We start from the raw sequence: 27,690 nt of genomic DNA, 5'->3' as shown, positions 1-27,690 counted from the left end.
TCATGCAGTGAAATGTCTGATGTGATGTGAGGTGAGCTGGGGCAATTCCCCTGCTGCAAAATTACATGTTTTCCCAAACTTATCCAACCAACACCTCCTAATAGCTGAGGATCTGAGCATCACTTTCTCCTGGTGGGAATCAGTGGCCAGGGGGAAAGTGGCATTCCTGAAACATTTCATCAAACCAGAGGTAAGGAGCTCATCCGTCCACCTAAAACTGGGGAAAAAACTCCCCCCTCACCCCCGGGAAGAGGGAGAGCAGATGTTCTCAGAGCATTGCAGCAACTACATGGAGGGGTACAAGTGCAAGCAGCACGTGTTCCTTGGGAGCAAGGATGTTGCTTGGAGAGAGTTCAAACTGGGTGGAATCAGATCAGTATCACTCCTGGATGCAAACCTGATTGCACTGGGTGTAGAGAAGGGACCTGAACTGATGCAATTAGATTATCAGATCTCCAGTGCTCATAACCCATTTTAACCCTTTTTTCTAGGATTGCGGTGTGCAAACTAAATACCACTACAATAAAACCTAAGCAGGTTTGTAATGAATGGAAATGGATCACAGATGTCTTGTCACTGCAGCTCCCAGCTGCTGGTATTATTTCTGGCAGGTTTAGCACATTTCCAGTTGTCCCGTGGTTAAGAACAGGTCTCACACACTACGAAAATCTCGTGGGAGAGAACCAGTCCCTGGGTGTGCAAGTGACTTGTAGGGTTTGGAGGGAGGAAGGTTAAATGCAACTGGATTCCCCAGGCAGGAACAACGTTCCCCCCGCAGCAACCATGCTCCTGTGTAAAGCGATTATAGGTAAGATTTAGGGAAGTGATGTTGTGATCCTTGGTGCTTTTCTGTCACAGCACCAAGGAAGGATGATTTTGGAGCCATGCCCAGGTGTTTCATGCTGACTCAGCAGGGAAAAGACAGTTTTGTGATGGGAATTACGGATTTGACACCTAACTCCATTATAGCCCTGTGTGACCTTTAACAATTCACCTTCCCGTGATGTTCCTCAACCCCTTGCAGTAAAATGGGGCCAGTAACACTTCCTCAGTCACACTTGTCTCTTTGGATTGTCACCTTTCCAGGGTAGGGAATGAGGTTTCACACTGTGACAAGCAGCTGGTGCCTGGAAAGAAATATAATTCAGAGCTATGATTAATGACCTCAACATTCATGACATGCTCATTGCTCTGGTCACCGCTCGCATATTCCCTGCCAAGGACAGTGAAAATAAATACAATCCCTTGTTCAATTATAATAAACACATTCCCTGGTTCTTTGAAGGGTCTCCTTGGTTTCTTGTCAGGTCTGCTTCTCTGCTGTGCTGCCAAGGACAAGCAGCAAGTGTTGGAGACGAAAAAGACAGTAACTTTTTCTCCACCAAAGTATGACAGCTCTTATTATCTTCTGACAACATATATTCATGTTTAGGCACACGCTGCCTTGGCTACCGAACTGAGCTGCTCTCCATTAGCTCTCATGGTTTTACATGCAAACAGGGACAAAGTGGTTCCTACCTTTCCCATGAGCTGAGAGCTCTGTCTGAAGAGACTGTGGTTTATTTTCACTTGCTAACTGGTGGGAAAGCCACAAGCTCACATTGGCTTCTTTAGGATCTGAATCCATTTCTCCGAACTTCAAATGAGCTCTGGCCTAATGAAAGGTCCTGATGAAGGTTCGTCGGAGTGAAGCCAGGCTGTCTTGCCATACTTCTCTCATAAGAGTTGCTATCCTTTTGCCCAGCAAAGCTTGTCCAACCTTCTGCTGCTAAGACATCCAATGGTTTTGATGCTACTGATGAACTAATGATTTAGGCACATGATTTCAAAACTGCTGTCCCAAAACTGCAGGGGACAGCTTAGGGTGCAGTGGAGCTGCAAATCTCAGTGCACCAAAAATTTCACCTCCTGCCATCTCCAGTCTGGCTGCCCTTCACAAACAGCTTATTCTATGAGAAATGCAGAGCAGTCTGGACATGTGTGAAACAATATTTCCCTGAAAAAAATGAAAGCTTTACACTCCATGAGCAGTTATTGCAGCAGGAGTGAAGACACATGACATACTGATCACACTGCACTGCTGGAAGGTACTAACACTGATGAGGGAAGAGCAGGAGTACAAGAAGTGGAGTAAAAAAGCTCATCACATCTCCCTGTCCCACCCCAAAGAAATTCCCCGACTGTCCCCAGAACTGAAAGAACCAAAGTAAGGCTGAGATGTTGTTGTGTGGGAGAAGAAAATGCTGTGCAGGAGTTTTCTTCTCCTGTACCTCTCCCATGACCAAGGAGGATCACCTATGGATTAGGACTGTGCCTTGCTCTGAAAGCTCCTTGGAGTCCTCCATCCCTGATGTCCATGTTACTATTTGTAACCAGATATAAGACCGCACATTAAAGATACTCCATATCTGCAGACATCCATGCATTCCTGCCTTGGAGAGGTATAAAAGCTTGGCCTAAATTAGTTCTCCAGGCTTCCTCTGCACTAGATGGAGAGAAACAGGCACCTGCAGAGAGCAGCTTTTCTGATTTAACTCAACCAGATATTTTTTCAGGGTGAAAACTGCTGCAGCAAAATGAGTGTCTTCAGTGCTTGTGGAAATCAATAAGATTGGCCAGAGCTCTGCATCAGCCTGTGCTAAGATGGAAACTTGGAATGATGCTTTCAGCTACATTACTACAAGAACATAAAATGGCTCTGTTGGATCACACTGTTGATCTTGCTCTCCTGCCTCACAGTACCAAAAGGTGGTTGCCCAGGGAAGGTTGTCCTGCACAGTGGTACTTCCCCAAAACAGATTTGATGCTTCGACATTTTGCAGTCCGGGAAATTCCTGCCTAAAGAAGGGAGTCCTTGCATCTTCTAATCCCTGATGGGTTTTCTTTGTATGAATCCATCCCGCCTCGCCACAAGCTTCCAACCCCCTGTAGCAAGGAGATCCCCAGGGCATCTCCACCACCAGTAAGACACCTCCACCTCCTCTGGTCTGCTTTGAACTTGTTGCCTGGCAGCTTCACTAGATGTCCATTGACTAAAGGACTGCTTACACAGGTGTAAATACCATTTCCATAGACACATAATATCATTTGGTCTCATTTAAGTTTCATTGACTTTGCTGAAAGAAGTCCAAGCTTGGTTCTGCTATGTGTTAGTTTTGACTCCATCCATCATCATAAGAAGGACATTGAGGTACTAGAGAGAGTGCAGAGGAGATGACGAAGCTGGTGAGGGACCTGGAGCACAAGTGTGATGAGGAGCAGTTGAGGGAGCTGGGGCTGGTTATCCTGGAGAAAAAGAGGCTGAAGGGAGACCTTATCACTGTCTGCAACTGCCTGAAAGGAGGTTGTAGCATGGAGGGTGTTGGTCTCTTCTCCCAAGTAACAAGTGATAGGGCAAGAGGAAATGACCTCAGGTTGCACCAGGGGAGGTTTAGATTGAATATTAGGAAAAAATTCTTCATGGAAAGGGTAGTCAGGCACTGGAACAGGCTGCCCAGGGAAGCGGTGGAGTCACCATCCCTGGAGGTGTTTAAAAGGCGTTTAGATGAGGTTCTTAGGGACATGGTTTAATGCTAGAGTTAGGTTATGGTTGGACTCAATGATCCTGAGGGTCTCTTCCAACTGAAATTATTCGATGATTCTGTGATTTTCTTGGAGCTGAGGCACTAACCCTGAGTGTTTCGGGGTCACTTATTGTCATAGTGCTGAAGTGGTAGGGTGAGGTGTGTATCCTGCCACCCCCCCAGACTGGCCTGGGAGGGAAACGGCACAGCTCAGCTCCACTATTGGCTTTAATTAAATACAAAATCAGCACCACTTGAAGGGTGCAAGTGCAAATTAACCATTGGTCCTGACCTGATCTCTCACTGTTTATTGAAAACGTGGACTTGCCGCACGGCGAGAGCTTTGCTTTGTCAATAAATCCTGGACACAATAGGCTGCAGGAAATGGAAAATGATCCGAGGAGCCCAGGTGGATGGGGGCAATGTTTTCTGCTCTCCTATGGCAGCCAATTGCCTGGATTGGGCCTATGATGTTTAATTCACAAATGTGCAATCTTTAGCTCCTTTTACGTGTCCCCAGGCAGTCTCATAGACACCACCTGAAGTATATTAGAGCCTGGCTGATTATGGGTCTGCTCCAAAGCCCTCTGAAGTCAGTGGGAGTCTTTCCCCTGACTTCACTGTGTTTGGTGCAGGCCCTGGATGAATATCCCTCAGGTTAGACAGTTTAATCATCCATTCAGCAGTACACAAAGCAGATCACATACACTTTAAGCCTGCATTGTATGGTGTTATGAAACGAGAAGATTATTTGATATGATTCAGAGATAGCTCAGGTATAAGGTAAAAAAAAAAAAAGCACCTTTGATGTTTTACATTACACTTCAGTTATTCCTTGAGGGGCAAATTCTCGTCACCTTACCCAGGTGAATATTGCGCTCAGTAATTTGGTCAAAAACATTCCATCAACTTTCTTTTTAATAGGCAAAGTGTGGGGGGAGTTCAGCTTGATGGAGATTTCTGCCAAAAAGAAGGAAAAAGAAAAGGTAAATTCATGTTGTTCTTTCAACAATCGGGAAAAAAATTAATCAGGAACAATAATCTGTTTTGGAGGGATTCTCTAACAGGACAATAAAACTAGTCTTTTTTGTTGTTGCTGTTGAAAGCCTAAGGAGAAACAACAACTTCCCAACAATTGCAGTCTCCATCATCTGGCACAGCTATTTCTAGCTGAGGCATCAGCCATCCATGTACCAGCAGCCAGGCCTAACTCTCATCTTGCCTCTCTTGGGTCAGGTTACAAGATGAGGTTTTGTACCTCTTGTTTTATGTGCTACCAGAGTGGGACTGACAGGACCGCCACCCATGAATGAGCAGGACAGGATTCAGGTAGATCATATTCAAAGTCAGGTGAAATCTGCAGGGCTTGTGGCCCTACCTCAAGAAGTCTGATGAAGATTTTATATTGCTAGAAATACTATGAAAAATGAGATGTCTATAGAGTAGTTTCCTTGAACACTGCTACATCTTTTGAACTATTCCTAAAGATTTCAGGGAAGAGTCACTGTCAAACAGTGTAAAGAAAGACAATAAAACCTTCTGTAGAGGCACAATGTACTGTGGCCAATTTTCATGGGCTTGATGAGCGACAGCACAAATCAAAAGCCTCCTTCAGAGGAGATGCAAACCACAGTCCATGGCCAGTGGCAGTAACTGAAGCCCTATTTCCAAAAGGAGTTGGCGGGCGATGAAACCAAGGTGGATGGCTGTGTTCTGCCTCTTGAATCCCCTCCCACCACCCCACAATATACTCGGTGTTGCTGGGGGTGGGGGGTTTAAATTCATTGGCATAGGAGTTTCCTTTGTTGATGGGAGCTGGGTCTCCTTTAGGGGACTGGGCTGATCCAGCTGTACTGGCAAAGCCTTTGTAATGTGGAGTAGCTCAAGTGCAGACCTGCAGTAGGTGCCTGCCTGAACCTTTGCTGGCATGTCGATAAGGCCAGCGCTGAGCAAAGTTAAACGACCCCACGCTGGAGAAGTGCCACACGTAGGAGCCAGCAAACATCTGTGTTACTGATCCAACGCATCTCTTGAAATGCCTTTGGAGTGTACTTCTTTTCAAGCAGGGATTGCCTTTTCTAGTAATCGTGTGTGCAGCCCTCAGCAGGAAGAACCACAGTCCCTGGCTGGGAGTGTCAGAGGGTACAGGCCAGATGTACCAGGTAGCTGTGGTTGAAGACATCAGAATGACCATGGTTTCATGTGAAGTACATCTGTGCTGCATCAGTCTTGCCCAGTTGAGGTGTCATTTTTCTGGATGCCTAGAAAGAGTGGAAAAAACAAGCAAAGATGAGACTTCTTGCAATGCTCTCAGCTTTAGCATCCGGCAGCTGGGATCTGTGGGCTCCCAGCAACCCCCCATGAGATCACTGCTCCCTCAATGCCAGTAGAAGTCATCTTACAGGGCAATTCCCATGGCTGCCAGAGCAGAGAGGGTAGAGGCCTGAGGGAGTTGGAGTTGTTCAGCCTGGAGAAGGCTCCGGGGAGACCTTATTGCGGCCTTTCAGTACTTAAAAGGGGTTGATAAGAAAGATGGAGACAGATTTTTTAGCAGGGTCTGTTGTGATAGGACAAGGTGTGATGGTTTTAGACTAAAAGAGGGGAGATTCAGGCTGGACATGAGGAAGACACTGAGCGTGGTGAAACACTGGCCCAGGTTGCCCAGAGAGGTGGTGGATGCCCCATCCCTGGAGACATCCCAGGCCAGACTGGATGGGGCTCCGAGCAACCCGATCTGGGTGAAGATGTCCCTGCTCATGGCAGGGGTGGCACTGGATGAGCTTTGAAGGTCCCTTCCAAGCCAAATATTCCATGATTCTGTGATAAGCTTGAGCCTCTCTGCAAGGGAAGGATGCTTCTCCATCACCTTCACTCAGGGCAGGCCATGCCCTGGGCTGCTGGGCTACCGCCTGACCGAGGCTGGGAAGAGTCTCATTGTCATGGAGAACGAACCATCTTGGGCATGGCCTTGGCATTTAGAGGGGAGTGGGGACTCTCAGGGTGGGACCAGCAGGCTAACTGCTTTTGTCTTCTCCCTCCTTCAGTGGGGGAATCACAGAAAATCCCCAAAGTCCATGACAAAAGCCCTGCTGCTTTTAAGTGCCTTTCATTAAACTCAATCCTCTTGCCCTCCCTCTCCCAAGATTTGCTGAAAGAAGAGTCTCTTTTAATGACAAAAGGAAACCTGAAAGGCTGCCATCGGCTTTTTGACTTTGCTCCTCTCTGCAGACTAGGTGTCTATTTGCTGAAATCTATTCTCAAATGTCCCTTGGGCAGGTTGCTTTATCATGAGCACACACCAGCCTTTGGGGTGGTGTGTCTGCAGGAGAGGACACAGCCCCTGGTTTCAGCTAAAGACTCACTTTCCCTGGAGGGACCGGGTTTTGGTGCTAATGGCAGGAAAGGTGCAGTGGGGACAGTTAGACGTGCTCAAACCTCCCTAGACCCCACCACCATCCCTCAGGAGTTGGTCTGGAGCACTGTGGTGGATGAATCCTGGGCTCTGCTCTGCCAGGTTCTGGCTATGCCACCGCTCAACCAATGTGGCATGAGAAGGTCTGTTGAGCCATGTGATATTTGCTGAGGACAGACGGTCAGAGGCAGATCGCAGGGCAAAACAAATTTGCAACTGATTTGTATTTCTCAGGAGCAAATGCTTATGGGTACTGTCTGCAGAAACATATACCTGATGGAAGCAGCAGAGGTAAATCCTGGAACAAATCCGGGTGGAAGAACATGAGTTGGACATGGGCAAGTGTCCCACGTCGGCCCTCTGCTTGCTAAGGTCTGACAACAGGCTGGTGGAGCAGAGAAGGGGTGCAATGGTCACTTAGATACAGGAGTAAGCAGTTCTTGTCTCACTTAAGAACTGGTTCCTAATCTTCTGAAGATGCTGGGAATCCCTCCACTGCTTTTAGATATTACTCAGCAATTCAAAATCCAGATCAAGCCATTCCACACCTGGTGCAACTGAACCTGAGCAGGCCAAGACTGACCATCTAATGGCAGTCTGCCCTTTCCCACCCATTATTGCTACCACTGCATCACCCGAGACACAAATAAAAATCAAGATATGGAGCAATAACCCCTAAAGCCTGGAAGATGATATCTGTGCTGGGAAGAGGTGAGCGAGAAGGGGATGAGGCAGGAGCTACCACCCGCCCACTGGTCTCAACTATTGCCCAAACAGCGGCCAGCCAGTGCTGGGGAAAGTACTGGATCCCGATGCCAAGCACATGGAGGTCATCTGACATTTCGTCATGGTTTCATTATATTTTGGATCAGGGCAGTGGTTTGTCTTGCATCACCACCCTGTACGTTCCACAGGTAGCGAGCAAGAAGGCGCTGCATCGCACTGCCAACAATTTTGTTTTCTGAATAGCCTGCAGGAACGGCCTTACATCACACATTTATTTTAAATAGCTGCAATTTCACGCTTAACTTCATTACTGCTGCTGCATTCCTCATGAAGACATTTATATTTACGTTCTACCCACTCACAGCACCCAACAAACAGCTTATGAAAAGCGGCAAGAATTGGGAACTGATGGTTTTGCTGCTCTAGGACGGAGCCTCCTTCCCCAGCAGCAGGAATCAGGATTTTCAGCAGACCCACTGTCCAATCTCTCACCTGTCCTGCCATCCTAACCAGGTGCAATGCTGTCCAAAAACTGATTTGCAAAATGGATCGAGCCAACAGTCAAGCTGAGACTTTGTACCTCCTGCTAGCTAGCGCCACGCTGGAACCAGCCCCATTTCTTTTACTTTAGCAAGATTTTATTTATTTATTTTTAACTAAACCAGGCTGAAAAATGACAGTTGCTATTCAGGCTGCTGACAAAAATAAACAAACAAACAAGCCCAGAGTGCCCATTCTGCACAGCAAGACTGAGAGAGGCTGCAAATCACCTCAAATGTGTCTCCTTTGGGCCTACAGCACATCTTTTCTGTCTTACTATGCAGATAAAATTGTTCATAAATCTTTGCGCCTTTTGTCCCAAACCACGTGAAAGCAAAACCTGTCTCCCACAGAGTTTTAAAATACCTCAAATGTACTGAGGAACAACCAGGCAAAAATCTAACAATTGTTAACGTTTTATTCCCGACAGCTGTTCAGCCTGAAAAGTTTCATTAATACACTAACAAACAAAAACAAAACCAACAAATTAAAAACAAATAAAACAACCAAAAAGAAGGGGAAACCAAGTAAAATAAACTTTAACAAAGTTTAAAACACATTATAAATAAGTACAGCTCCAGAGCATAATTTACAAATATAAAACCACATAGAAACATATGTACAGAAGAGTTACATTACGTACAAATATGTATAAAAATACCCCAGGGTTTATTCTCGTGCTAAAGCTGCATGGCTAAAGTTATCTTTGGTACTAAGCTCAGGGAAAAAGATTGTTCCACAAGAGATGGCCCTGGCTGTACAATATGCCATACACAGGGAGACCAGAGTGAACCTCTGTGGGTTTCGAGGAGGTTTTGGGTGGGTGTTTACCCAGAGTATACCCCCGTGTATTGCATATTGCAGGATCAGGGCAGGAAGCAAGGGCTTACAGAGGCAACTGCTGGCAGAAGAGTTTTTTAATACGTTGTACAAGGCACTTCATAAGAAATCTCTTCATATTATTTTTTCTTATCCTCTTCTAAGTCTCACTGGATGTCTACACTTCGCTCTTGCTGATATTGCTTTATGGTCATAGTTTTTAAATTTCTTATCCTACATTCAGGATTAGAAACCTCTGAAAGCAGTTAATTCAGTTCGCTTTCATCTGCAGAATTTAGACGGTAAGCCATCTAAACCACCTAACATTTTCCAGGATGGGGAAAAGACTTTGCATCTGCCTTCTGCTGGTGTTTCAGGGGTGTTCTTATTTTGAAAGGTGAGAAGATCTGTCTTCCTGGAAGAACTCCTGGGAAGCGTCCACATTGAAATGCTGTTTGCAAAAGCCTATGGTCCTCCGTGCTGCCAAAATACACCTGCAACTCCCATTCCCTTTGCAGCGTCGACTGCCCCCATATCCTACACCTCTGTTCCATCCCGGGTGTAGATGAGGCTGTTAACCGTAAAGTTGTAGTAGTGGTTGTACTGGGCTCCCTGGCTGCTGCTGCTGGGATGGAAGGAGCTGTAGTAGGCGGGGGAAGGTCCCGCAACCCGCTGCAGCTGGTCTGGTGAAGGCACCTCCTGAGAAGAGCTGCTGGAAGGGGTGAAAGTGCCACTGCTCAGCTGTCCCGCAGAGAAGTTCCTGTGATGCAGGTCAGTGCCGAGACCCCCTGTCAGCCGGCTGCCCCCGCTGCTCAGGGAGCTCATGCCGCTGAAGAAGGTGCTGAGGCAGCTTGGGGTGGATGAAATGATACTGGAGGGAGAGGAGCTTTTTGGATGGTCCCTGGCAGAAGGCGAGGGGTCCAGCTCTGGGGGTGGGCTGTTTCCACATGGTTTGCCTGCAGCAGGGACGGGTCGCTCTTCCTCAGTCTTCAGGCCCCCCAGAGAGGAGGCCGCAGATGCGGTCGCAGGGGCGTTGGGCTCAGAGCGCCGCTTGCGTTTGCGACGGAAGTTCCCGTTGTCAAACATCTTCTCACAGTTGGGATCTAAGGTCCAGTAGTTTCCTTTCCCTGGTGGAAAACGGAAGAAACAAGAGATAAAGTCAGCTTCTGTGACAGCGAGCCCCACTGCAGACACATAAGCAATATCCACGTCTTGTCCAATCAGCACACCACCTACACCTGTTCCTTCTCTGACTGTTGTTCAGTACAAGGATCCAAAACCTGGCTCTAGGACATCACCACCTTCACCTCTCTGATGTCCAAGTGAACCTTAAGGCCACACAGAGGAGGAGAACTTCCCCATCATAAAGCATAAACCTCTCTGGAGGATCTGCACCTGTGCCAACGGGAACACAAAGCAAGGCTCCCCTTGCTCTGGTTCCCTCACAGCAAGCCGCGGCACCTGCAGCCACCTCGGCCATGGGTGACAAGGTGGTGCCCCTGCCATGGCTCTTTTCAGAAGAGTTGGTGGAAAGGTGGGCTGGTGCATCCCGGTACACCGAGGGGACAGCAGGCCAGCAGCGCTGAGCCATGGGGGCTGCAGACAAGCTGCACCACGACTTCATGTGAGGGGGCTGCGGTGGCATTAGCTGAACCCACGCATCCCTTGGCCGTGCCCGGGCCGGACGGGAGCAGTGACCCCACAGTGTCCCCACGAAGGCTTCAGACCGGCGTGTCCCCTCCCGGCCGGGCCAGCCCCGCACCGGTCCGACGCGCCGCTGCCTCCGCCCACTCCCGGGCACCGGCCGTGCCCCGGGGCCGTGCCGGGAGCCGTGAATCACGGCCGAGGGAGCCGGGCCTTGCACAACCGGCACTCCCGGGCTCAGCCCGGCCGGCCAGCTCGGGGAGGGGGTGAGGCTTGGGACCGGCCATCCATCGCCCGCACCTCCCGCAGGGCCAGCGCTGGGCCCGACGGGCGACCGCTCTCTATATAGCATCCGGCTTGAGGGGACATGGGAGCTGGGTGTCCTCATAGCGACCGGCCCCGAGGGGACAAGGGAGCCCGGACTCCTCACAGCACCGGGACCAAGGAGGACAGAGGGGAGCGGTCTCCTCACAGTGCCTGGTTCGAGGGGACCAGGGAGCCTGGTCTCCTCATAGCGACCAGCACCGCGGGGACAAGAAAGCCCGCAGCACCGAGGGGACAAGAGAGCCCGATCTACTCATAGTGATCTTCCCCGAGGGGCCAGTGGATCCCGAACTCCTCACGTCACCGGCCTGAAAGGGATAAGAAAGCCCGGTCTCCTCCCAGTGCCGGCCCAGAGGGGCAAGGGAGCCCGGTCTCCTCATGTCACCGTCCCCGAGAGGACAAGAGAGCCTGGTATCCTCACAGCACCCGGCTAGAGGGAACAAGGGATCAAGGGGATCGCTGCCGTCCGCTCTCCTCACGGGGGTGCCGGCAGCCCCGCAGGGTGTGCGCCCGCCGCATCCCCCATTCCCCAGCCCACCCTCAGCCTCACCGGGGTCGTCCTCGTCGCGGGGCACCTTTCGGAAGCAGTCGTTGAGGCTGAGGTTGTGGCGGATGCTGTTCTGCCATCCCGCCTTGCTGCGCTTGTAGAAGGGGAAATTCTCGGCCACGTACTGGTAGATGTGGCTGAGGGTCAGCTTCCTCTCCGGAGCGCTCTGGATGGCCATGGCGATCAGCGCCGAGTACGAGTACGGCGGACGCACCAGCTTCAGCAGCTCCTCCTGGCTGGCCAGGCTGAGCCAGCTCAGCTCCGCGCCGCCCGCCGACGGCGAACCGGGCGCCGAGGGCGACCCCACCAGCTGCCCGCCCCGGGAGCAGCCGTACGAGGCCGGCGGCAGGAAGGGCGAGGCGGCGGCGGCGGCGGCGGAGCCGGGCGGGCCCTGCAGGTAGGGAGCGGGGCTGTTCATGCCCCACAGGTAACCGGCGTTGGCGGGCGCCCCGTAGTCCCCCAGCGCGTACCCGCCCGCCCGCTGCCCCGAGGAAGCGGCGGCGGCTGCAGCGGCTGCGGCGGCCGCGGCGGCGGCGGCAGCGGCGCCGGGCGGGTGGAGGCTGGGCTGGGGGTAGACGCTGAAGTTCTCGCTGCAATACACCGCCATGTCGGGGGCTTCCTGGGCGCTGCGGGGCTGCGGGGGCGCGGGGGCGGCCGCCGGCGCCGAAGCTCTGGGCTGCGCCTGCTGCAACTCACCGGCGCTCATAATCCCTGGCCATGCAGGGCGGCCGGCGCTCCCCCCCGCTCCCGTCCAGCCCGCCCCCCCGGCGGCCCCGGTGGCTCCAGACCAAAAAATCCCGGGGGGCTGCGGAGCGGTGCCCTTATAGGCGCTGCCGTGCGCCCGGTCTCCCCGCCCGCGGCCGGGGCTGGGCGGGCAGCGGCGGCGCGCAGGGAGCAGCCAGTAGCGCGGCTCCGCGCCGGGGAGGGAGGCGGAGGGGGGCAAGGCCGGGCCCCAAAAGCGGCCATGGGGGAGGGACCGGCGTGGGGGGAGCTGCGGGAGGCGCCAGGGATTGGGCTCCTGGCTGGATGCGGCCCCGGCAATGCGGGGGCAGCATCCCCGAGCCTGTCCCCCCCCACCCCCCCCATCCCGGGTGTCCCCCCTCCGCGTCCCGGGGGTCTCTGTGCTGTCCCACCGAGCAGAGACGGTCCCCCCTGGACCCCTTTCCCACGGATGCGATCGTCCCCGATCCCTTCATCCCCAAACTGAGGTCTAGGGGAGATTAGCATCGCTGCGGTTGCCGCGACGGGAGTGCGAAGGGTGAAATTCGCTTAAATTCTCGTTACTTACGTGTAATTTTGCCGAGCGGCTCACAACAGCCGGAGTTGAGATGGCAGTTAATTAGCTTGGGGTAAGGAATTGCCCGAAATTAAACAAACAAACAACATCGGCGTGTTCGCTCGTACTTGCGGAGGAAAGGGCTGGAGATCGCGGGGCGCGATTTAATGAATAAAAGTTGATTTTCGCCTTCGGGCTTCGGGGAAACTTGGGGAAAAGAGCATACTTTTGCAGAGAAAACGCTCTCGGCATTCGTAACGATCCCGACACCCGGGGGTTTATACGGGGACCAGCTCCGGCAAATCCCTCTCATCCGGGCAAAGCGCACGATCGGACCCACATGTATAACAGGAAAAATTCGGTCAACCTGCGGGAGAATTTAGAGAGTCTTTGTCAGTCGCTTAGAAAATGTAAATCCTCGGGTCTTAAAAGAGATTGTTACTCTGATTTCTGCTGGTATAAATGCGTAAAAAACCCCTTTCCAAGTACAGATGCGAAGCGCTCTCCCCAGGGTTGCAGGCGCCGAGTGTCTTGATTTGACATCAAGAATTTGGGGAGAGAAAAGTGTTTGGGAAAACTCTTCACGTTTTATGCCATCGATAAAATGGTTATAAACACACATGTAAATCAGTGAAGCCGGATCGGGGCAGCTTTCCCAGAATAACTCCAATCCCAAATTTTCATCCCTCGTGTGATCTAAACAGGGATGTAATAGCTGGAGGATTTTCACCATTATATTTCGTTTTAAAACAAGTGGTCTGACAGTTTGGGGTCACAGAATCGCTTACAAGTGAGTGTGATGAAGAATTATGATTTTGAGTTTCCTCCTTTACTCACAAGGGGAGATTTTTTTGTTTTGTTTTTCTGTTGTTATTTTGTTAATTTCTGTCATTGTTGCTGATTTTATCTTGTATCCTTTGGGGAAAGAATTTACCGTGTGTATTTGGATAGCCAGAGCAGCAAGAGAAAATTTTCTATTATGTTCCGCAAGGTGTATTTTCCCTTCTCAGCTTCCTTGCCTTTATTATTTATAACAGCTCCACATCTCTTTGGCGAAGGGTCGTAACGGAAAATGCTGATTTGAAGTATGATCGCAAAACGGGCGCCTAAAACAAGCAGTTTATGGGGAAATCATGGCTAGAAATGACACCTAAAGGACAAGAAGCAGGTAGATTTTTAAAAAGCAGCTTCCCTCTGTGTTTGAAGAGCTAAGCCGAAAATGTCATTCCTTAAAATTACAACAAATCTCTCTTTATCCGTTTGCTCAAAACCCCCACGATTGTTACAGGAGGGAAAGGAGCAGTCAGGGGTATCGCCGTATCGCTCAAAATTGCGATTTTTGCTTCGGGGGTTTGATGTATTTGGGCAAAGGCAGAGCCATCTAGAGGAACACCCGGCTATGGCGGGGCGGGGAAGGCAGTTTTCCTCAGAGGCATGAAATGCTGCCTTTGAGTTTTCTTTAGTTCATTTCTCCGCTTTCAACAAAGGAGACGGGTGAGAAAATAATGCTGAATTAGGTCTAAGCAAAGTGCATGTCCTCAGAAAACTCCAACTTGTTTTACGAAATAGTAAGGAACGTGAAACAAAAATAGCTTTAGAGAGGTTATTACACAGCTGGAATGGCACGGATATGTAAAGCAACACTTAATTTAAAGAGCAGAGAGAATAAAGCTTTGATGGTGTGATGGCTTTAAACATGTTTAATTTTCTCAATACGTTCATCCTACAAGTACATGCAGCGTTGCCTCAAAACCCTGTCAGCTCGCAGTACAAACCCGTTGCTGCTCCCTTCTTCCACGGCAGGAGAGCAACACGAAGAGACCCAGCGCTCTGATCCTCTGCTTTCTAAAAAGTGCTTTTATCCAGAGAGATGTGGGCAACGTTTGCCTTTCAGAAACACAGCGAGAAGCTGGCAAGTGAGACGCTGAAATGCAAAATTGAAATAGTTTGCAAAGTAAGGGTTTGAAACTACTGCACATCACTGTGAGCAGATTTGGGGTCGGGCTTGAGCTTTGCTGTGAAATTACTGTGTTATGATCAAGCTGCTGGGACATTTGTTAGCACCAGCGTTATGAACCTGGCAGTGATGTCTGCAGGGTCGAGGAGCCCATGGCACCTGGAGTCAGGGCTGAAACATGTCCCCAGCCAGCTGGGATTACACGCAAGCTCCTCCAGCCAGTTGCCTTGAGAAGTTTTTTGAGATTTCCCAAGGAAAAGTGCTGCAGGAGAGTGGGGTCCTTTCCATCCTTGTGCCAGCTGCACTATTCTCTTCGCTGTTGTGCTTGTTCTTGTTGTGATTGTTCTGCTTTAGCAAGCAGGTTGGACTGGATGATCTCCAGAGGTCCCTTCCAACCCCAACCATTCTGTGGCTCTGTGATTGCAGCGAGTGCTTTTTCCCCTTGCTAGGAAGACACTTTCTTTGCCTCTAAGGCCCTGCTCCTTTGAACATGTGGATACAGGCTTGACTTTCCTGTTGTGAATCTCAGGTGTCTACAGCTGAACACAGAAACCTTGAAAATGCTTCAGCCCTGAGCACCCAGCATCGCAGCAGGAACTGATACCTGCACCCACCGGGGTCTCTCTCCGTTTCCCAGGGATGCTGAGGTTTAGCCACAGGGAACGTGCTGGAGCATCAGGACATGATAATCCATATTGTTCACTATTGCCTTTACCAGTAGGAGAGAGATCAGCATCCCTTCAGTGGCTCTGGATTCCTGTAGTGAAGCAGAAACCACAGGTTTAGTTTGGTTTGGCTACACTTGCAATATGAGTCTCACTTTCTCTCTGGGGCTGGCAAGACGCAAGGCACTAACTTTGTGGTCCACACATAAAATAATTCTTCATGTGCAGATTATATCTTTCTCCAAAGTCATCAACAAAATAGGGACCGAGTTCTTCATTGTCTGGGACAAGACAGGAGAATTATCTTTTCTCTCACAGTGGTCCAGGACTGTGGCTTCACTCTCAAGAATATCAAGGAATTGACTAAGAACAGCTAAAATTAAATTTAAACTGTAGTACCACTCCCTTATTTACACCTAAGCCTATTCCTTCCTAGTCTGGGTGTTTTATACCTATTAATTTGCTGTCTGTAAGTCTCTTTTTTTCATTCACCCTCTGATTTGTCCTGTAAATGTGTAACAGAAAGGGAACATCTAATGTTGTGCAGTAAATGTTTCAGTGCCATGAATTTGGGAAAGGTATTCTGTCTACGTCTTATACAGGTTGAAGAAATTTTTATCCCTTACGTAAGGAGAATAATGTATATTCCTCCCTCCTTGTATCTAGTCATCTATTGGACTGAAGTTCTGCCGATCAAATTTTGCCAACTTCCCTTATTATAAGATCAGAGGTTTTCAAATCTTTGTTGGTTTTTCAGACCCTAAAACATTTCCTGGGGAGGTGTCTTCATTCCATGATTTTTCACGCTACCAACAAGTGGTTTGCTTTGGTTTTGTTTCTAGTTCTGTCTGTAAAAGCACTGCAAGCTGCAGGCTGAGGGTTAGCGTTTTAGAACAGAAAATATGTTCCTGGTGCGTTTACAAGGCGCTGAGCATGATGGAGCCCCTGGACTCCATTACAAAGCAAGGAATAAATCACAGTTTATCACAAGCCGTAGTTAAACCAGCACTTGAGGCTGTTGTGAGCGAACACCCTTGCTGAAAGAAGCAGTTCTGCTCTGTGTCCACTCCTGGCTGCTTTTTCTGGCTGCACAAGTGTTCCTGTGGCTGTGAGCTGGGGCACTGATCCAGAGGAACACCCTCTCTCCATCCTCTATATATTTTTTCTCCTTTTTTTTACCCCCCCAGGTTAGTTTTAGCCTGGGCCTGCCTAACCCTTTAGTGAAGGGGAGCTTGTTAGCCGAAGTTTTGCTAAAAGCTTCATTGTCTTTGAACTCTGTAAGCTACCCGGAGCTGTGCTCCTAATAAAACTGGGATTAAACAGACACCTTGTGAGCGAGACCGTGGCAAGTGGGAATCTCAGAGTTTTGGGGGACAAAGGGATGTGACCAGGGTCAGTAACTCCATGTGTCAGAAGTTATTTTACCTAACCTAGGAAAGAAAGCTGAGTTTTGGGTTTTGGGAGAAAGAGGAGCCTGGTGGGAGACAGAAAACGATCAATTGTTTGTGGGTGGGTTATGCTCACGTTCCAGGTGTTTGGAAACACGTTTGCAGAAGCTTTCAGTGCCCTGCATTGTTCATGACACTCCTTGGGCTTAAGATTCATAAAAAGCATTTAAAAATCCCCATTCTGATCCAGCATGTTATTTTTGCAACAATAAAATGTCCTCGTGAGGTGTCATTAACTTGATACTACCAGATAGTGCCTTTTTTTTGGGAGGAGTGTTAAGCAGGGATCTTCATTCCTCCTGCTTAAAGTGAGAAGATGACCTGGGCTGTAATAAAGCAATATATTTGTGCTTTTTATACGTTTTTAATGTGTAATGGGATATTTGAAGCGGAACTTGGAGCTCTGGGCTGGATTCCCTACAGTGATCACTCCTATAGAGTAAGGTAAAGACCAATACATTTTGGTCTTAATTCATCTGAATAAGTCACCCTAGCCCTGGAATGAGTATTGAGAGTAAAAGAACGTAAATTTATGGTCAGCTAAGATAAAAATAATCAGAAATATTTGTAGAGAAAGGCAGGAGCTGCCGTCAACACCACCACGAGGAAATGGAGGAGTATTGAGGTAACATTTCTTTTCCATGTTTGTCTGGGGGAAAAAATCAGATAGTGTATTATGATCAGGTGCTGGTGAAAGGGCATTTTGGGCTCCATTAATAGTGAGGGTTTATGTTAAATAGCAACCACATAAATTAAATATTTCATGAGCGGCCAGTTTTGGTAAATCACAGTCAAGTGTTTCAGAGCTCTTGGAACCAGGAACATATCCTGTGGGCCATTAGTGCTGAGTTCTTATTTTGAAATACCAGAAGGATTTTGGAGGACTATGAAAGTTGATATTGGCTCATTATTTAAAAGGACTGGGAAAATTATTTAGGTAATGCTAAGCCTGTCAGCCTGTCACTGTTAAAGGCAAATAAAAAAGTGCATCACTTGCTTAATGAATTCTTAAAAGAAGGCAATGAAATTGATGCAAATGAGTGTGTGTATATAGAAAATAGGCCTTGTCAAATCAATTTGCTGTTTTTCTCTGGTAAGAGTGAGCAACCCTTGACGTAACTTACTTTGGAAAGTGTTTCGTTAATACCGTGTTGGAAGTGGATTTAAAAACAAAGGTATAAAATCAACATGTTGCACGTTAAGTGGATCTAACTGGTTAAACAGAGATCTCCAAACATCACTGTGAAAAATGAATCCTTGAGTCTCTTAGCAGGGAAGTCCTGTTGAAACTGGCTCGTTATTCTGTTTCTGTAACTGATTGGGGGGGTGGAATAAAGAATCATTGTTGACTGAATGTGTAGGAGTTGAAAACTGGGGCTACAGACTGTTCAATAACGAAGAGCACGGTTCACTGACACAGAACTACCTTGATCTCCAGACGGCAATGAGGAGGAAAGGGGCAGAGTGTATTTTGATATGGAGAAGCAAAAAGACACATTTAGGAAAACAATCTGAGATCGATGAGGTGATGGGGTCCATCTCAGAAATTAATAATTTTCTAAAATGTTTTTGTGGTTCTTTTGAACAGTCAGATGTTCCTTGTTGTGATCTTGGGGTGAATGAGGCATAGGAGTAAAGAATTATAATAATTTTATATTGGTACTGTATCAAATTATGATAGCTCCTATGAAACCGTGAGTAGCAGGGTAGAGTAACAGGGATGAAGTTGTTTCCTATCTTGTCAGATACAAGAGCTAGAGGATATCAAACAAAACTGGTAGGAACCATGTTCCTGAGAAGATCCCACTGCCCACAACGTGCAGCTAAGCCTTGAACCTTCTCAAGGAACAATCTTTAATTACTTGCAGGAGGGGAATATGATGGGTCACCTGCTTGCAGTGTGTAAATACCTACAAAAGAGCAGAAGCATGAGGATAAAGGACAAAGTTGTAGCAGGAACCAGTGGCCAGAGCTGAAGCAGAACAGACAGAAGTGTCTCAATTCAGATATCTGGGACTATCTGAGGTGCTTTGCAGTCTCCAGTGTCTCCCACTGGCACTGTTTCAGTATGTCAGGCACTGCAGACATCTCAGATATCATAGGGAACCTCAGACAGCTCTGAACACCCTTGTGTGCAACTGCATTGAATCCAAGGTATCAGTTTTTACTGTCGTGCATAATTATTAGAACAACTATGATTCTACGAACTTACTAGGACTTATTATGGATTCTCCACCAATTTTAGTTTTTTTCCTAATACATACTTGAAAGACAGATGCTAAGAGAAACCTTAGCCTGGATCCCTCTGCATGCATGTGGGCTGTCCACAGTGATCTCCCATGTTCCCACTTCCCACCCACAGTCCTGCCTTGAACATTACACTGTTCTCCAGCTCCAGACTCGGAGCTTTCCTCAACTGGTTTGCTGTCTTTGCACTGTGCTTTATTTTGTACAGTGATATTTCTGTCCAGGCTTCAATGCCCAGCCGGGCAGGTTATTTGGTTAATTTAAATACTTTGACCAACAGAAACAGGAATCTGAGATCACTTTGGGTAAAATCTCACTGCTAATGAGCAAGTTAGAGATGTACCAATGTAATAGTGTACGTCGTTTGAAAATCAGGTGAACAAACACGGTAGTGATGCCATGTAGGAAAACCTTGTTTTAAGGTAGTGGTGGAAAACACAAGAGAGGCATCAGCACAAATCACAGTAGTAAAACAAACCAAGCCAAACCAACCAACCAAACAAACAAACAAAAAAACAACAAAAAACAACCCTGGTCAGCTCAAGGCTGGACACCTTTCAGGAAACAGCGCTTCAGTTTAGGGCTGTGGAACAGGTTCTGTAGCACTTTTAGACATATGGGCTCCCATGACAGGTGTTGAGGAAGAATATCCTTTATTTCTTTGAAGAATTTCAGGCGATCTTGCTGCCAGCCAAGGCATGCCTAAGCCATACCTTGGGAGTGAACCATCATGTTGCCAGTGACTGATGTTTGTGACTGATTGGCACATGCCCAAGACTGGCAAAGACAATACAAACCATGAGCAAATATGACAAGTGTCTACAGGCTTTCCTGAACCTCTACAGACTCTGTATGCAAAAAAGAGGTGCAAGCGCAAAATAAATGGGCAGCAGAGCTGAAAAGCTCTGATTGGCATCTAGGAAGACCAAAATTAGCAAGTAGAGGAAGAGCAAGCAATGGGTATCTGCTGGAGCGGTGGTCTCCTGTAGTCTTAACCTCATCACCTGTCTCAATGACATTTATTTCACATGACTTGGTAAGAAAGTAAGCAGGAAGCCATTGAGCCTGACTGTTGGAAGATGTTCTCCACCTGCCCAGCACTAAGCAGAATGTGTAGGTGAAAAGACACAGCCTGAGCAGGCGTATGCACAGGTGGACAAAAGTCAAATAGCAAGGGCAGTCAAGGAGAGTTGGTTAAAAAGCAAGACAGCATTAAAACATCATTGTGAAAGTCCACATCAAAATGGTCTTTTATAATTGATGGTAAGGAAGAAGAACTAGTGTGTTCTTCACCACATTAATGTTGAAGAGAGCTCCCTGCTGACAGGACAGGGTGAAGAGATGGGTGAACTATTACCAGGGTCTTTACAGATGACTGATCAAGAGATGAAGAGATTTTCAGTGTTCGGGAGATTATAACGCTTCAGGAGCTGAATGACAAGAAGAATCTTTCTAGCAGAGGCTGCAAAAAAAGGGTCATGAGACTGAAGAAATCTGAGGGGCTGAGAAAGGATTGATGGGTCTGTAGTATGGGTCACTGACCCAGTGAGGCAATTATATATTATCAGGGAAGAAAAGATCCTCTGAACAACGAAAAGTGGATCCTAGTAAGCAAATTCCCACAGTTATGACCTTCCAAATTCTGTGCATTTCCTGATACCTAAGCAAATTCCTTACTGTGTTCCTTGCTGGAGGATTCAGAAGGTGGATTCAGTTTCCACGAAGTGAGAGGGACAGTGCAGCAAAACCAGTGCAAGAGGCTGGTCACTGCCAAGCTTGGAGATATCAAGAACTTCAGTTGCACAATTTCAAGAAGTCATTTGACCCGGTGTGTTGCAATAGGTGTGTGGAGTGTCCTAGGGCTATATGATATGTGTAAGAAGCTGCTGAAAACATTATGAAGAGGTGAGGTCAGCAGTCCTGGTCAAGCGCAAGCTGAACAACTGGTTCAGCACAATGCCTGGTAGCAGAGTGACTTGATAATTTGCAGCAACTTCTGGAGCTGCCTGTAGACAGTGAAGGATGGAGTTATAGCCACCAAGGACTTTGGGCTAAGTCAGACAAGGAGATCACGAGCCTGAGGATGATCACATCTTCAGTGGTGGTGCCAGTTCATCAGATGTGCCAAGCCAGGTTGCTGTGTCCAGTGATGAATGATGCAGATCAAACATTGGCGTGGGCCAGACGAAGACCAGGAGGAAATGGAGAAGAGATGAGAACTGCACAGGCAGGTAGCAGCAGGGTGGACAAGATACACCGCGCCATTTATCTGAGAAATTTCACCACACAGGACAGCAAGAGATCCTTCTACAGAGATTTGAAGGAGGATGTAGCTGGCACAAATTGGCGTAGATCGTCTGAAACAGTCATGAAAAGGCACAGACAAATCATGATAGTAAAAATCACACTACTTAGTAGGTCCCTGTCCTTGGGCTTGCAGACCTTGAGACCATGGCCTATGTGCAAAGAAATGGATGGTCAGGAAGGTAAAACAAAACCAGACAGCTGGTCTTTGCAAGGAAATGTTACAGATTGTGAGACCATGTCAGAAATAGTCAGCAGTAGGATTTATGAAAGGGACAGTCATCTGTGTGAGGAGACTCTGGCTGATGTGTGGATAACTGCTTTTGAGGTACTCTGTTCTTTGTTTTGGTAAAGGGAAAAGGATTAAGATGCTGATGGTAGGAGAAACTAGATATTTGTTTTCATTTTGCCTTATTTTTTCTATACAATTTTCTCAACAGACGTGTGCATACCTATGTACTGAATTTATACCTGCCTCTGTAAACTGCTACTCCCTAATCTTCCTTCGTAGACCCTTTGAGTCTGCAGTCTGTGGACCTGGAGGGGTGGATGACATGAGAAAATGAGTCTGTATTTGCTGAACACAGCGCAGCACTTGAGGATGACTTGTAAGTGTCCTCTATGGTCATTAGTCTGTGGGACACAAAAAATAAAGGGCAAAGCTCTCTGAAAATGGAGATGGCAAAGACAAGAGAACTGGGAGGGAAGACAGAAGATTTACGCGTGCAGCAGTTTGAAGTTCATCCTTGAGCAATGAAGCCACTTTGGGTTTCCAAACACTGGACCTGTGATACGGGATCAGTTTAATGGGCTGGGCAGACAGAGCCCTGCCAGACAGCGACCAAGTGTGTGGAAAAAAGGGCAAAATTCAACTGAAAGTTCTACGCTTTCCTCTTGGTGGGTCATCTGGCTTTTTACAAGTCAGGAGGTTTCTGTAGAGCGGTGAGTTTGCATTGCGTAGTCCCAAAGTTTTGGATGAGATCCCTAAAAATAAAATAAAATCAAATCATCAAATGTGCAGAATGGAGAGAACCAGATGATTTAATCTGGGCTGTAGGAAGGGTGAGTGAGATAGAGGTGATTGAGCAGCATCAAAGGGTGACAATCAATTTGAATTTCCCCAGAAGTGATGTTGATGTCTGTGTTGCTTTTTCTTTAATTAAATACCGAGTGTTCCATTAGTAGTTGGAATAACACGCTGTTCTTGGGGAAAAGAAAACCCATGTAATCCCTTTATCTGCTAAAATAGATGATTTCTAGTAGATTAAACAATGGCTTTTCAGCTACCAGAGCATAGTTCAGGCCATAATTGAAGTCCTCTCCTTGGCCTTGGTCCCTCGCAGCCAGCAGTCCGTAGAGCCCCATCATCAGAGATAACTTCGGTGACTCTTGTCTACCGTGAGTGTTTCTCCCGATGAGGAGATTAGTCAGAGATAAAGCATATTACCTGAAAATAATAAGTGATTACGGTCCCGGACTGTCTCTCCACATTCATTTCATGCTGGTTAACCCTTGCAAAACTGGCTGCTGTTAGGGTTTAGGTCTTCAAGGAGGAGGGAGGGTGAAGGAAAGTTTCCCATGTTTGAGTGGAAAAGGAGGAATTTCACCTTTTGTTTTCTGGATGGGGATTTTGGGGCAGGGAAGGAAGCACTCAGCTCTGTGCTGGTCAGCTTGAAGTTGCGAGGTCTTCAAACTCCCTTGCACGTCATCTACCATCAACTTCACAGCAACACAGAAAAATACTGGATGCCCAGTATCTTCACACAGGCTGTATTTCCACTGCTGCGTTAAACCAGATCAGGTCGTAGGCCCAGCCAGTGACCTGTAGTAGTCCATAAAGTTAAATTATTAGTATGGACCAGGCATTTTTTGGTGTTAACAATACTCTACCATGCCCAAGCATGTCTCAGAGGCTATAAATTGCTCAGTGGGTATTTAGCATGGGATCAGTCTACTATGGGGAGTGCTGGCTGGGCTGTGTGGATATGAGATTAAGGCCAAAGAACAGTCCTTGGTATTTTTTCCAGCATGGATGTATCTACTTAGACTCAACAACACAAAACTATTCGTAGCTTTCACATTCATTCATCAACAGGAGATCCCAAGAAACACAAAAGCCTCACAAGGTTTTTATAGAGGATTGTATGTCTAGGAATACAAATTTAAAAATAACATATCGTGGGTTTCTAGAAATTCAGATTGATTGCCACGGTAGGATGGAGAGAAGAAATGTGAAAGAAACCTCAGGCTGAAGAAATGCCCTGAAATCTGGTAATGGGGCATTGCTGTTGCTATCACTGCTGGGAGTGAGCTCCCGCACTGCAGACAGCAAGTGTCCTGACCGGACGACCTTGGTCTCCTTGCAAATATTACAGATGAAGTCCTGTCCCTGTTCAAGCCAATGGGAGTTTTGGTAACGGCTTCATTAGGACCACTTCTGCTTCATTCATAAAAGGCGTCTTCCCAGCTGTCGTGCCATTACAGCATCCTCCGTCTGTCATCGGGCTGGGCTCTGGGAGTGAGGGACAAGCGGGTTCATCCTTCTTCCTCTAAATGCTTCATCAGCCGCTCCCTTGAAAACTGTAAATAAAGGCCTCTGGGGATAGCTTTTCTGCTTGACCCCTCACCTGAAATGATAATAAAGGTGGCTGAATTTCATCCTGACACAGAGCTCCTTCCCGGGCTGGCTCTTTCCCATAGCTGTTGACAGTTACCTGCCAAGCCCCGTGGTTACCTTTGATTTTGCCGTAATGACATCTTGGTACTTAGGATGACTCTGGGACTCTAATCCTCTCTGCAGCCTTAACCAATTTATGGGGTAACCTGAGACCAGGCTCTTGCTTCACCATGATTCTGCCCCTTGTTAGCACTCACCAAAGGTATCAACAAGCTAAATGCAAAGGGTTTATTTTATCGCATGCCCAGTGTTGTCAAATATCTGCATGCACACCTGCTGTAGATCTCTGCTTTTAGAGGGTAGCTGCATGCGCTTGCTGCATTAAAACTGCAGAGTATTTTATTTCTCCAAAGTGTGCTGCTAAAACAAATGCTTTGTTACCAATTACGAGGCAGCACTCCGAGGAGCAACGAGGATTCAGCAAAGCAGGATTTATCCACTGTTTTGCCACAGATTTTCTGTGTGATCTGCAGCTTGCTTTGTCTCCAAGTGCTTCGTCTTTAAAATCCTTCAAGTCAAAGTCCTTTACCTGTCTTGTGTGTTTAGAGTGTAAGCTCTTCAGGGCCGGGGCTTTTTCTTTGTTGGCATAACAGCTTTTATAATAACTCCCTTCTGATCTCTAGAGTACCTACCTGTGCATGTATAATACAGTTATAAAAGCGCAGTCTCAGTTTCATTGCAGTGAATGATCCCAGCATTAGAGGAGGACATGAGTCCTGGTCCCTGCTCCCTAACCTATATTAATTGCCTTTTCTAAAGGAAATCTTAGGGCAGATGATTTACATGGTGGCGGAAGTAGGAGGAGGATCCCCGGGAAAGCAAACACTTGAGACTTCAAGGTGGGATGACTTTGGTGGCACGCTTCTCCAATGACCACCTGATCCAGGAGGTGCCCGCTGCCTAAGCACAGATCAAAGGCAAAAGGTGACTTCTGAAATGGCATGCAACCACCTCTTGCATTGCTTGAATTCTCTGCTCCTGCTAGTGTTTGATCTCTCTTTACTTTTCCTGTCACTGGAAGCAGGTGGTTGCTTTATTCTTCCTGACAAGTTTAGATCAGCTGAACAGCTAATGGCTGCAGTGGGAAAAATCTCACAGTTGCAGACACAGTCCAGACCTTGGTGCAGTCAATGGCAAGGCTCCTCTTCACTGTAGTCAGTAGTGGATGAGGTCTAGATGAGCTGATTTGGAGTGGTCCTTATCCTGCCAAACTTGTCTTTAAGACTTAGGTGTGATTGTATTTGCAAAGTGACACTCATGGAAAGTCCAGCCATCGGAAAACCATGGGTTTGTGCAGACATGTGGTCATATGGCTTGAGGATTTTCCATGACATGCTATAAGTGCACAATCCCCCTGTATTTATTGCTAGAAAAGGCTCGTGCTTGTTATTCTGGGCTCTATATGCTGGGGAAAATGTCAGGCTCTTGGCTTCCATGAGATCTGTGGTGAATGTGATTCCAAATGACAGGTGTAAGTCAAGCCGATTTCATATTGTAACTGGAGTTACGTTACATCAAAAACCTCCCCAAAACTTGAGATGCTTGTGTGCGCTGTGCTGAATTTCGCCTGTTATTCCCATGTGTCCGTAACACATGGTGCTATTCTGCCATCCTCATGTGAGCCTATCTCTAATTTTAACCTTCTCCTTCCAAAGAGAACGAGAAGCAGAATTCACCTAACAGGCAAGCTCTTAACAAAGCCTCAGATATCTGATACACATAATGGTCCCGGAGGCATGTTTACTTTGGACTGAGTGAGTGAGTGAAAACCATTTTGGAAGGGCTTTTTCACCTCTAGCGACTTAACCTAAGGAGGAGAAAAGTGATGTGGTTAAAGGGCTGTTTAAACAATGGCATTAATGGGCAGATTTTGGTTCTCCAACAATACATATATGTATTTGCCTTACACAGGTGCATAAATACGCATTGATTTGTATCACGGGACACATCACATAGACAGTGATGAGATTTCAGCCGTCCTCTGCTGATGGATGATTTTGTGGGGGGAACCATGAGCAAACAGCTGACTGTTTTAGGAGGCTACAGCAGGACTACCCAAAGATTTGGGACACCAATATTGAGTTCACTAGCTGTCCTTCTGCAGAAAGAAGTGTCTGTGCAGCAAGGAGTTTGGCTTTGAGGGCTCAGTCCTGTAAGTGATTTAGCTGGCTGGAAGAGAGCTACAGGTGCCTCAGATTTAGCCTGAAGGACGCTGCTTATTTCTCACCACAAGGTGCCACATATGCCCCCACCGATTTATCAAGAAAACTAGAGAGAAGCATGGAATAACTCCATGGGAAGCCCTCCCATGCTGGGCTGATGGGCTGCTGCACTGCCACGAAAGTTCATGTTTTTAGACCCAAATGGCTGGCTGACCTCATGCTGACAGAATGGGCTGTCAACACTCGTCCCTTGAAGACGAGTCACCCCTTTGCGCTTTGTCTCCTCGTGGTGATAACCCGAACGGAGATTCGCAGATTACGCTCTGCCTCTTTCACGCGATGGGGGTCCTGCTTACCCATCGCTTCCTTCTTTCAACATCCTCGCGGGGGCAATGAATCTTATTCCTACCCCAAAGAGCACTTGTCAAGAGCTGGGTTGACAAGGAGGTATGTCCTCCCCAGCTGTATTTTCTTCTGTTGAATTGTTAAGAGCTGAGATGGTTCACCTGAACGCTGCTGGTACCCAGTGCACAGTACCTTGTGCAAGAGCAAGGCTTGCACAGCACCATTTCACAAGCAGGAAAAACAAACCCAAAAAAACAGCAAATAGGGGAAGTTAGAGCCAAACTGAGGTGAAATTCATCTCTGTGTCACATCCCATATGCTACTGCAGTCTTACCGAGGCTATGAGATTGTCCTTCCAGAGGCACACAGGTACCTCTAAGCATAGGGAAATGCCCAGAAGGATGTTAGGAAGGAGCTGCACAGATTAGGTACAGGAATTTCATTGTTCAATGTTATAATTGAGATCATTGACTCTAATTTAAATTCTTCCCATCTGATTTTAAAGGACCTGAACGCAGCTATCACACATTAGGGCCCATCAGAAAATCCTCCCAAGGTGCCATTAAAAAAATGTAAGTACCTGCCCTTGACAATATGGTCCTGGCTGGCTTCTTGTAACTGTGTTATACCCATTCACACAGCATGATGTGGAGAGGTCAAAAGCACCAGCACCCTCTGAAAACCTCCCTCAATGTTTGGGGTTATTGTTGCCTTGAGAAACAGGGCCACTTTTATTCAGGTACCTAGCTTAGGCTCTCGTCCCTGGAAATTTTAGCTGTCACCTTTCTGGAGAATTGTGAAAATAAACCAGCTATTGAAGAGCATTTTTCTGCTGCAGATGTTTATAACACAGTGCTGGTCTTTGGCATTAGCTTATCTCTTTGAGCTGTGCAGTCAGTGGCACAGACAGGACCCACGCAGGGTACAGTGAGCCCTCTTCAATGAACTCCTAGGGCAGGGAAGCTTTAGCAAAACATATAGAAAGTATTTAGCTGGGGGAAGGTGGGGAGGAAAAGGCACAGGAAAAGCTGCCG

General features: G+C 47.5%; 2 protein-coding genes across 2 annotated transcripts in view; both read right to left on the bottom strand.

Moving 5' to 3' along the window:
* REEP1 (receptor accessory protein 1) overlaps positions 1–27,690 on the bottom strand; it is a 499,521-nt gene that overhangs the window by 400,374 nt on the left and 71,457 nt on the right. The gene's annotated exons all lie outside the window — the stretch shown is intronic.
* On the bottom strand, positions 8,642–12,429 carry FOXI3 (forkhead box I3). The gene is made up of 2 exons (XM_065837792.2): positions 11,579–12,429; positions 8,642–10,187 (listed from the first exon to the last, which is right to left on the bottom strand). Exons 1-2 carry the CDS (start codon positions 12,279–12,281, stop codon positions 9,598–9,600), a joined length of 1,293 nt encoding a protein of 430 aa, XP_065693864.1. The 5' UTR covers positions 12,282–12,429; the 3' UTR covers positions 8,642–9,597.

Source organism: Patagioenas fasciata, chromosome 4 (genome assembly GCF_037038585.1).
Source record: "Patagioenas fasciata isolate bPatFas1 chromosome 4, bPatFas1.hap1, whole genome shotgun sequence".
Lineage (NCBI taxonomy): Eukaryota > Metazoa > Chordata > Aves > Columbiformes > Columbidae > Patagioenas > Patagioenas fasciata.
The sequence above is the reverse complement of the archived record's forward strand: the minus strand, read 5'-3'. Positions and strand labels throughout refer to the sequence as shown.